Source organism: Fundulus heteroclitus, chromosome 3, assembly GCF_011125445.2.
Source record: "Fundulus heteroclitus isolate FHET01 chromosome 3, MU-UCD_Fhet_4.1, whole genome shotgun sequence".
In the NCBI taxonomy this organism is placed as follows: Eukaryota; Metazoa; Chordata; class Actinopteri; order Cyprinodontiformes; family Fundulidae; genus Fundulus; species Fundulus heteroclitus.
In genome coordinates this window covers 20,940,514-20,952,063 of record NC_046363.1, presented here as the reverse complement: position 1 = coordinate 20,952,063, position 11,550 = coordinate 20,940,514, and the positions used below count along the sequence as shown (strand labels likewise).

Genomic DNA, 11,550 nt, shown 5'->3' with positions numbered 1-11,550 from the left:
TGGACACAGAAACCATAGTACTCTTGGATTAATGTCCATGTTGCATGGTTTTGGTTTTCAATTTGCCCTCTGGTTCACATCACATTGTTTATTTAATGCATGTTAGTATGTACAAAATATACAGCTCTCTAAGGAGAGTTTTTCTTTAGAAGACTTTTCAAAGTTTCAGCAGTGAAAAACAAATTCAGAGCAATGCCAGAGCCAGTGATTGAGAAATAAAGGGGTGGGAGACCTATAAAAGCACAGTTATTCCAAATCCTATCAGAGCAGGCGGAGGAAGAGAAGCAGCAAAATGAAGTGCTGCTTGGTTTTCACGCTTCTGCTGATCTCAGCTCTGAAGGATACATTGGGCGAAAGGTAAATAAAGTAATAATTATCTAGGTTTATGCAATATAACAATTGTAATAACATTGTAACAATGTTATAATAACATTGTAACATTGTAAGTAATATGAACATGATCAATTAAGATTTCTGCACAATTTAATTTGATAGCAATTCCAAAAACCTTGCTAAGATATTGTCTATAAACTACTGAATTTCTACGAGGAAATTCAAATATATGCCACTCTACAATTGTATATAAGCATGTTTTAAATGTCATTAATGGATATTAAATCTAACATCACCAATCTGTGCACAGATTCTTCATCTCAGCTCCAAATGTCTTTCATCTGGGTGCTAAAGAAAAAGTTATTGTCCAGATGGGCGGTCAATACCTAAACAAACGCATTAGCGTATACCTGAAGGACACTTTTGGGAACCTTATGTCTGCAAAGAAAGAAACTGAATGTAAAACAGAGTCAGAAATCCAAATGGTAGAGCTAATGGTATGAAGAATTTTCTTGTGTTCAACATGTATTCTGGAAAGAAAATACATTTTATTTACCACATACCTATTTGCATGTTCACAGATAGACAGAAAGAGCTGGTCACAAATCAAAGACAATTTTCAAAATGTACCCCCTCACCTCGATCTCGTGGCAGAGGTCCTCGATGGTGGTCCAGTGAAAATAGCAAGGGTCCTGGTTTCAAACCAAAGGGGATACATTTTCATACAGACTGATCAACCAGTGTACAACCCAACTCAGAAAGGTAAAAATTATGTCAACTACTTTGAATAAAAATTAACTATATATATATATATATATATATATATATATATATATATATATATATATATATATATATATATATGTATATATGAGTTTAGCATTATTATTATTATTAAATAATAATAATAATGATATTTTGGTCTTTTATTTTTAGTGAACTACAGGATTTTCACTCTTAATCACATGTTCAGGCCACATCAGGAATCTATCTGCATATCTGTGTTCGTGAGTAGATGTGTTTGACGGTCTTCAACGCTCAAAACAGCTCTGAAAATGTTTACACCCAAGATTCATGTCTATTGCTTCAAACAGAATGCTGCTGGTAACAGAATAATGAAGAACTTAATATCAGCAGTTGGAGGGATTTACCAAGGCCATTTCGAAATACCAGATGTATCCGAGTATGTTAAAAGAGATTTGCAGTACACTGTGAGTGACATGGAAACACAATCAACATATGCTTTCTTCATGTAGAATGGGCACCTTCAAGATCACGGCTCACTATGAAGAGGATGAAGCAAATGCTGCTGTGCGAGAGTTCAAAGTCCAAAAGTTTGGTAAGAAAATTCTGGTCCAAAAAATCCACAAACATATTTATGTCATCTTTGAAAAAAACATATTTACCTCTGACATTGTTTTGCTTCATATTATAGTTTTACCAAGTTTTGAGGTGGGAATTGAAACAGAACGTCGTTACCTTTTGTTGAATGATCAGCTGCTTAAGTTCACAATTTCAGCAATGTAAGTGGTACTGATTTTTAAATGTGTTTTTCTTAAAGTTCATCTTTTGAAATCAAGAGGTCTTTATCAATAAGATTGTTACCACAGCATACAGGGCCTGAAATTTCACCCGCACCTCACTCCTGACTAAGCATTTTCAACAGGCCTTCAGCAGGACTTTAGATTGAGTGCAAAATATTGTCCTATCATACAGATTAAATTCTTGAGATCTTCCACATATGTAATGTTTCTATGACGGAGAAGTGTTATGATCAGAAACTGTATAAATGAAAGAAAAGCTTAAATAAGGAAAATTTTGTTAAATTGAATGCACAGGTATCTCTTTCTTCTTTGAGAAGTGTTGTGTGAAAGATTGAATTACAGTCTGTTTCCACTCAGTAAGTCATTCTATTGACAGAGTTAGATTTGTATGGAATTGTTTTTTTCTCTGAGGCTAAACAAAGTGCAGCTTTTTTTTTTCCCGTTTTGGCTGTTGCAATGTGGTGTGGCCCGTATGTTCTCCTTTCAGAGGGGGGATCACGTCGTCACTATGAGCAGCTTTTATGTGCTGACTTCTGCTACAGATAAAGTTACGACAGGCACTTACAGCAGAACACAGCCTATGATAATCATTACAACAAACACACAATCTTTTAACCGATTTGTTCATTACTTTTCCTTTTTTTCTTCTGTTTGTGTAGTCAATAAACTTATACACATCCCTTAGATATTTCAATATAAAATATCGAATATTAAACATCGACTATGTCTTGCTTCCTGAAAAAGAAAGCAACAGTAAACATTTTTATTTTCCAATAACCAATGTCCTACTATATATATATATATATATATATATATATATATATATATATATATATATATATGTATATATATATATATATATATATATATATATTATGTTGAAATGGTATATGGCTTGTACTTGTATAGCGCTTTAACTAGTCTGACAACCTCCAAAGCGCTTCACACTACAGTTTAGTTATTCACCCATTCACACCCTGATGGTAATAAGCTATGTTAGTAGCTACAGCTGCCCTGGGGACTGACAGAGGCAAGGCTGACATACACTGGCGCCACTGGAACCTTCAGACCACCGTCGCCAGGCAATGCGGGTGAAGTGTCTTGCCCAAGAACACAACAACTGAGACAGTCAGAGCGGGGGACCAAACCTGCAACCTGCCAATTGCAGGACAAATTCTCTAACCTCTGCGCCACTGTCACCCACATAAAATAATAATAATTCAATTATTAATAATAATTAATAATTCTGCAGTCAAAAAATAAATGGCAAATTTTCAATTGTATTCCAGAAGAGAAACAATCTAATTGTTTACTAATTGTAACATTTCTATTGGTATTTGGACCATTTATTTGATGATAAAATTAAAGTCTTAGGCTTGAAGGCCTCCTTGTGATCAACTTAATCTTTAGCTCCCTCCAAAGATTCTACCTCAGATTGAAGCCGGGACTCTAGCTGGGATAATCAAAAAAATATTATTACTTTCAGATAAAAGAAAGATGTATACATAATAAAAATATTTCAATCTGAAAAACTCACACGCAAAGAAAAGACAATTAGAAGAATTTTATTGACACAAAAATTTAAGACTTCGGGTCATCCGATTCGAAATCCAACATCGTGCAATAGCTGCTTGCACTTTGCTGGGTAGCAGCCTGAGATGTGGATTTGAAGTTGCTTTTAAGATGAACTCAGGATGCTGATTGGGCTTCGTGGAGGTGCGGTTCGAAGCTGATTGGCTTGCGTCAGAGGATGATCAGCCTCTGATTGGATAGAGGTAGACAATAAAGTTTCTTCAATTGCACTTCCGCTTAAGCTTCATTACTTTAATCCCAAATATGATAGGGGCACTCTGGGCTTATCTTTATGTGGTATGCTAGGCCCTTGAATAACATCTCTTTAGCAATAATTGATCTAGAACGCTGCTGCCCGTGTCCTCATTTAGACTAAAAAAGTAGCGCACATAACCCCAGTCCTAAAGTCCTTACACTGGCTCCCTGTATCTCAGAGAACTGACTTTAAAACACTTCTGTTAGTCTATATATCCCTGAACAGCTTAACACCTGAATACATCACAGACAGTTGGTGTATCAACCCTCCAGACCACTAAGGTATTCTGGCTCCAGTCTACTCTGCATACCTAGAACCAGAACTAAACAAGGAGAAGCAGCATTTAGTCCCTATGCTCCACTTATCTGGAACAAACTTCCAGAAAACTGTTTAAGTGCTGAAAGCCTGAGGTCTTTTAAATCAAGATTAAGAACACATTTGTTTAGGATGCTTTTGACTTTTCTGTTCTAGTTAAACTGTTAACTGGAACATCATTAGTTTAAGCTTGTAGTCCAGCTGTTTTTAAAATCATTAATATTTGCTTTTAGTTTCCATTTTTATATGTTTTATTTAGTTTTAATTTTTATACATTTAATCTTTGGTCGTTTTTTTATTTTTTTTATTATTATTTTACTTGTTTTAATCAGGTACAGCACTTTGCATTGCCCTTGTACTGAAATGTGCTATATAAATAAATTGGCCTTGCCGTGCCTAATTTTTTACCCGTCCAGACACTTTGTGCTATGTTTTTTAGGTATTCATATGGTGAAGAAGTAAAAGGCGCTTACCACTGCCAGTTTGGTGTTATGAAAAAAGCCGCAGCTCAAAAAGCACCAGACATTATTAGTGGCCTGGAGCTGACTGGATCGGTAAAAATAAATTAATAAATAATCTTTTTGCACTTTGTTGTTTACCACATTTAGAGTTTGGTGAAATAACTACAAAAATATTTTTGCAGGTTCTAAATGGAAGGGCAACCGCTACTCTTCAGTTAAAAGATATTGATTGGAAACAGCTGAACCAAACCCTCTCTGACTTACAGGAAAGTGGATCTCAGCTCTACGTGGGGGTGTATGTCACCAACATTCAAAGTAAAAGCAAATTTAGTATCCTACTTTAAACTCTCCTTGACACTACTTTACTCTCCAAATGTCTTTTCAGTCATATCATTCTGTAAGTTAATGGTAATTTTCATAGGCAACAGTGCCTTATGTGCATCAAGAGGTTACTTTAGCTCATATCAGCCTGACCAAGCTCATATATTGTCCTGGTTGTGAATCTCAAAGATATTGTATCATCAGTTACTTCTTCCTGTGAAACAGTGGTTGAGTCTTATTTGTGTAGCTGCCATTTCACAACAATAAATTCTGATAACAGCAAAGGAAATACCTCAGTGAAAACTGAAGTAGAAATATATCTCTGAAATAACATAGTGATGTACAATTTTTAAACACAAATTGATAGTAATGTTAAAAAAAACATTTACAAAGTTTTTTTAATTCTTGATTTTTACATATCAATTTGTAATATAACTAATCTTGTCATTACTAGGTTCTAACAATATTTAAATCTAATCTCAAGTTCCTTAGAACACAACACAGTTGTCACTGTAATAGCAGGCAAAACCAAATAAGAAATGTAAAAGCTTTTTGGAAAAAAAGTTAAACTATATTTTCTGTTTATATAGTCTGTAACAGGGAAGGGAATGTTGGTAATTATATGCACTGTAATTGATGTTTGGCTGGTGTGACCATTACAGTGAAAATTTTGAAAATCAGATTCTCAGTTTTAGTCTTAGTCATTTGACAGAAAATTCCTTGAGTTTTAGTCATAACTTAGTCATCAGAATTGTTTTAGTTTAATTCTAGTTTTGGTTGACTGAATATCTGTTATGATCGGAAGAGAAGGACCCTGTATTCAAACCAGACAAACATCAGAATCAGAAATACCTTAATAATCCCAGAGAGAAATTGTTGTTTCAGTACAATCGCCATAACATAAACAAACAAACATCACAAACATTTTAGGGGGAGACGATTTACTAGGCCTTGCTGCCAAGGAACCGCCTTACACGGTGCCCACATGGCGCTGCCATTACTCTGTGAAAAGACAGAGGCCACAAAAAAGAAAGGTTGGAGGGAAAAAAACATAACTCATACTTTATCCTATAACAGGATACAGTTTGAGATATCAAAAACCTCTTGCACAAAAAGCACAAATAAGACGAGACACATATAGCAGAAGGTAAACATTTGAGACTAGTCACGTGTAAGTTCATCAGTTTATATGAGTATCAATTATGTGTGTCTGTTTGGATGAAAGTGTTTATACTTCCGTGAACACTCTCCAGAGGCCATTGTCCTTGATGTTATCAGCCGGCCAACAGTTCAGAAAGCATCCGCAGTTGTCAGCAGGGGAGGGGGTAGCAGGGTAGAGCTCTGAGCACTCTCCGCCATAACAATACAGGAATGATTAGATAAGGAGGGCATAATCCAAATATGTTATTTGTTATGAGACAAGCTGCACTGACTTTCCTGTCAGCTTTAAGTCTTTTGCTGGCTCCAAATGCTGAAATTCAATTTTCCAAATTGTTGGGCTTTTCGGCGCTTCACTTCCAGATTTTATCCCATCACCCCTTCGAGTTCAACCACCGAAGCCAGTCTGCGTACCAGCACATCCAGCTTTTCGGCTCTGCTCCTCCACCTTCCAGAACTGTCCATTCACCACCTTAGTGAGCGTGTCATATGCAGCCGGCAGACTGATCAAGGCCAAATGGCTACCGACATCCGCTGTATTTGCTGATACATCAAAAATCCACCAAAACCAATAAGTAGAAATCCAAGTATCCTAAATCCAAACATGCAAATGTTTCAAACGTCCAGGAATGACAAAGTCGATAGGCACACCGTTTTCCATCCAAGAATATAGGGTGTATCCCACAAAATGAGTCAAATCAGGACCGGACGGGTCCCCCTTTCGTTGCCTACCCGTTGAATAAATTTGATCAATACCATTGAGAGACCAGCTTACCAGATCCATGTTTTTCAGAGTTCGGTTGATATGAAGAAAGTGCTCAGAAAGACAAGACATAGAAGCAGAAGCAGAAGGGGGGAGGGGGGGGGGGGGTTGAAAGCTGGAGAGGAGAGAAAAACACGACCGACCTCGAAGAGAGACAGAACAGAAGTTTAAAACTTTGTAACAGTTTATTTAAAAGTGAACTGAAGCAACCAACGTCGGCGTCTGCAGCAGGAACCTCTGAGGACAGAGACAGCAGGTTAGTGACCATGTTTAACTGGAAGTGAGGATTCACAAACATAACGGTCACTAACCTCTTCTCAGTGTTTAGTCCGGGGTGAGTGATGAGTGTCGGTTCCAGCTGGCTGGCTGCCAACGCGGTGTGGCTGCAGAAAAATAAAAGACTGGCCAGGCGGGATCAGGCAAGCTCAGAGGTCGAGAGGCAAAACAGGTCAGGATCAGGTAATCGGAACAAAGAATGCTGGAATGGATCTCACCAATGGCTTGAAATAATCTGGCACTGATGTCTGGTCTGAATGCTGGTTATATGCTGGCATGTGGAGGTGGATCAGGTGAGAGGTAATGAGAAATGGGGCGGAGCTGAACAGATGTATAGAGTGAGTAATCAGACCAGCATCAGTGCCGAGATCATGACATGATCATAGTAGTTAAGTCAACTACACCCACAGGCAATTTAATTGACTTAATTATATGTAAAATATAAATACTTTTTCATCAATTCCCTTAAATTATTAACACAAAATGAATCATATTTAACCATTTATGGTAATGTTAGGATGAATAAGATATTTTGTTTCTTTGTATCAGCTTTAATAATCTCTTACTTGATAACTTTAAATGTTCTGCTGGAGAGATTAACATTTTAGGTTTATATAAAATGTTTGCGTTATCATTTCTTTCCTCCTGACTGCCAATTTGGTGTTGTCTCTAACATAAACTTGACAGAAAAGTGTGTGTATTGTAGCATATTAAAGCATAGTACTATTGTATAGTAAAAACACAATATTAGCTAACAAATAATGTTTGCCTTAAAACACTTTTGCATGGAGATCTGGGTGACTTATCTGCAAATGTTGTTTAAAGTTAGTTGCATTTTTACCTGAGATTGTAATCTCATATGGTTTACACCTTGTCTTGTTTTTACGAACTGCAAATGCAAAATGTGTCCATACATCTGCTCTTCTCTTTCTCCCTGACATCATCAAATTAGGAAAAAAGATTCACAGGCTTATCCGTTCTTCCAGGGTTGAAATTAAAGTTGTACTCCAGTTGTATGTCCAGTTGTAGCGCATCTCCTTGTTTAGTAATTATGATTGGATCTCTTCCTATTTTTGTCATGGACTGGCTTACCTCCAGCCATCTCCCTACCCTAGATCATCTCCACCTGTTGTCTCTAATTAGGTCTGCTCAGCCCACCTGTTCACCAGCCTATATTTACCCTTGTCAGCCAACTCATCTCCGCCAGAGCGTCTCTCTACCTCACTCTAGCTCTACCATGTCCTGCGTGCCCTGCCAGCTGACTTTTCAAGTTGCCTATGTCTCCCTGCTGCAGTGCTTCCGGTTCCTCCATTAGTCCACAACGCTTACTCTCCCCGCCCAGGTGGTTCCCAGGTTCTCACCGTCTGATCTGCTTTGTGTGAGTTGCATCCTTCGGTCTCCTGCTTTTCCCTGGCCGCCTGTTCCTGCCGCCCTTATTCACTTGCTCAAGTCTGGTACCATTCATCTGTCTCATCCGCCACTATTTCATCCTTGTCAATAAACCTCTTAAACGTAACTTTTGGGCATGGCTGAGGGCTGTGCTCCAATCGGCGTGAGTGCGGCTGATGGCTGTGCTTCAGAACCAGAGGGTTCTGACGCTCGCCTCTGCTTCAATAGACAAGGGTCTGACGCTTGCCCTCGCTCCAGAGTCCCGCAAGGAGGGGGTCTGGGTATTTATTCTTTACTTTATATATTGGCTATTCTGGTAATCTTCATTTTCTGTTGATTTAAAACTATCTTTAGATTAGATTAGATTGGATTAGCTTGTTGTTTTCATTACTAAACAGTGTGTGTAACTATGCCTGTGTCTTTGTCACTGTCACACTGAATTTCTCCATTGTGGGGAAATAAAGGAATTTTTATCTTATCAACATGTCAAGTGCAAGGCAAGGATCTTGTCCAGAAAGAGGACAAAATATCTCTTGTCTCAATTATATCTTTTTTAGGGCTAAGCAAAAATCTTTCTGTGTGATACGTTAAAGATGCTTGGTCTATGTTTTGACATAAAACTCACATGGTACAGTTGTCTAAGAACCACAACAAAAACACCCCTCTCGGGATAGCCCCTCTCAGAGCCAAATAAAATAAAACAAAAAAAACCCAAAAAAGCAAAGTTCACGGGGCAACCTTAAGGTCATTCCAGACCCACAACCATGATGCAGCAGACATGACCCACATTGCTGAAGACTAGAACTAGGACCTTGTTGTTGCAGGCTGGAACCTGGACCCTGGTAACAATCATATCCCAGAGATTAATTATCCTACACAGTAAAACGCAAGCATTGGCGTCGGCAATCAGCGGACAGTAGAGCTGATATGCGTTCTCGTGTCTCCAGTGCTCACATGTTTGAAGTGGCAACAGGTCATAATGACTTTAGGATAATAATACAATAACAGTGCGCAGTGCAGAAACCTTTGGCTGCGCGGAGGGATGTGAAAGCCAAAATGATGTAATATGGCATATAGACTTTACAGATGCATGAAGCATAAATCAGGCTTAACCCAGGGCTCAAACTGACTACGATGTGGGTTATGGTCCTGATTCAGTTCCAGTTTGTCACAAAACCCCACTCACACTGCTCGTAGGGAAACAGCAACCCGCTGCAGTTCTGGCTGCTGAATGGCCTCTTGTGAGAACAGATGTTCACGTGATTCTTTCTGTTGCAATCCCTCATAAATGATTAAGAAACAGATGCACTTTTTGTTTTTTTAGGGCAAAACTCGCTAGTCGTGTGCATAAAAATCCTGTCGTCCACCAAAAACCCCTGTCTCCTTGTGATTCTGTGTTGCCATTATGTTTTACAGTTGTTATAAATTATATTGGTAAACTCGATATTCAGCCGGACAAAGAGTTATGTTTAAGAGGTTTATTGTGAAGATAATAAGTAATATCAGGTGAAGCAGGCAAGCAGAACCAGACTAGGCAGATGAATTTTGGCTGAAGGTGCAGGCAGGTAGGGATGAGCAGGAGACTGGAGGATACAGGTAGTGACAGAGCAGAACCACCAGAACGGGCAGAGCAAGCGGTTGGAACTCACGAGGAGACAGGCAGAACTGCAGCATGCAGGCACAGATGACCTTAACGGAAGAGTCCTATGACTTCTCTCTCTATCACCTCTTTTACCCCTATATGACCAACATGCCTTGTTTCTTTTTTTCTCCACGGTTTTGCAAATTCTCAACAAGTTTCCATCTCTCAAAACTTTCATCATTTTGACTTCTCCAATCTTCTTTTTTATTTCTCTAGAAATCATAATGGGGCTCATGTGACCCTGTATTATTTTAAACTCTTCTCTCACAACTTTCCTACGAGCAACCCTTTCCTCACCTGAACTGCTTTCCTCTAATTCCTGTTTTCTTCCTTGACCGTTTTTCCTCCTCCTCAACCTCTACCTCTTCCTTTCCCATTCAAAATTGTCATCCATTCGTCCTCTTCCTCATCTGAGTAGCCATTCTGTTCCATTCACACACCACAGGCAAGGTTTTGAGCCATGCAATACCATGCGATCTGACCGCTCACACTGTACGTTCAAAAACCACACATCGGACTCAGTCCCATAGAGAGATGACGCTTGTTGGACTCGTCTATCCGAAAGAAGAAAGTGTCAATGCTCGCTGCTAAATATGAGGCTCACTAGAATGAAACGTGCTGCCTTGGCAATTGTACAACTTTCTCCTTTGTAGCTTGACTCCTTGTCACACGTACCGCCGCCATGCTTTTCTCCACTCCTATGTTTTTGTCTGAGAAGAATTCCCTTGTTTGCACATGTGCAGTCCGCGAGGTTGGGGGAAATCGGCTCGTAGACGCTTGTAGCTCTGCTTCAACAGCAGGATGTGCTCACGATCACCTCACAAAGGCCGACTGAATTTCAAACATGTTTGATTGTCATCAGACTGTACGATTCCTGCTCGGAAGGTGGTCGTGAGAGGCTAATGGCCCCTCGTTACCCCCTGTATAGTGCACGATGCAAGACGCATGATGCAGCTGAAACTTGGCCCCGATCCAAAAAATTCTCACACAGCTGAAGAATTGGCCAAAAAAACACATGGTGGATGCCCTGCTTAAGTTGGTGAGGTGATTTTAGTTTGAAATTCACCCAAACTTTATCTTGTCTTTCACCTGATGTTTCCTGTTCTAACATAATCTAACAGATATAAGAATAAACTACTAACAGAAATACTGAACAGAAATCTAAACTAATGACAGAAATAAGGGTTAACAATACTAAAAGTGCAAAACATAAACAGGCTGCAGGATCCCCAGGGAGATACAATAAGTAATCAAACCCCTGGGGATCCTGACACATGGAATGTGATCCCATAAAATCAAAGACATCAAATTTAAAAAATCATCTGTCTAATGATATTGTCTTAGTTCAATGGCAGATCAGTTTTATCATTCATAGTATCTGCATTGGTTAGATTGAAAAAAATATCATGCAGTACATTTCCACACAATTTGAAATCAGATAAGGAAAAATATTTCTAACTATTGAAACGGAAAGAACAGGAAGGAAACACAGGAAGGAAACACAGGAAGAACTCTAACAG

At 38.7% G+C, this 11,550-nt stretch overlaps 1 protein-coding gene across 2 annotated transcripts in view; it reads left to right on the top strand.

Annotated features, from left to right (window-relative positions):
• Positions 1–247: 247 nt before the first annotated feature.
• Positions 248–11,550, top strand: part of LOC105926321 (complement C4) — a 45,542-nt gene continuing 34,239 nt past the window's right edge. The window contains exons 1-9 of one of the 2 annotated variants that reach the window (XM_012862576.3): positions 248–357; positions 644–830; positions 915–1,095; positions 1,270–1,340; positions 1,428–1,516; positions 1,590–1,672; positions 1,769–1,856; positions 4,460–4,574; positions 4,664–4,796. In XM_012862576.3, the coding sequence (XP_012718030.2) occupies positions 293–357; positions 644–830; positions 915–1,095; positions 1,270–1,340; positions 1,428–1,516; positions 1,590–1,672; positions 1,769–1,856; positions 4,460–4,574; positions 4,664–4,796 (1,012 nt within the window). In that variant the 5' untranslated portion in view covers positions 248–292. Of the gene's footprint in view, positions 358–643; positions 831–914; positions 1,096–1,269; positions 1,341–1,427; positions 1,517–1,589; positions 1,673–1,768; positions 1,857–4,459; positions 4,575–4,663; positions 4,797–11,550 lie in introns of those variants that run through there. The other variant, XM_021316456.2, reaches the window with a different exon arrangement.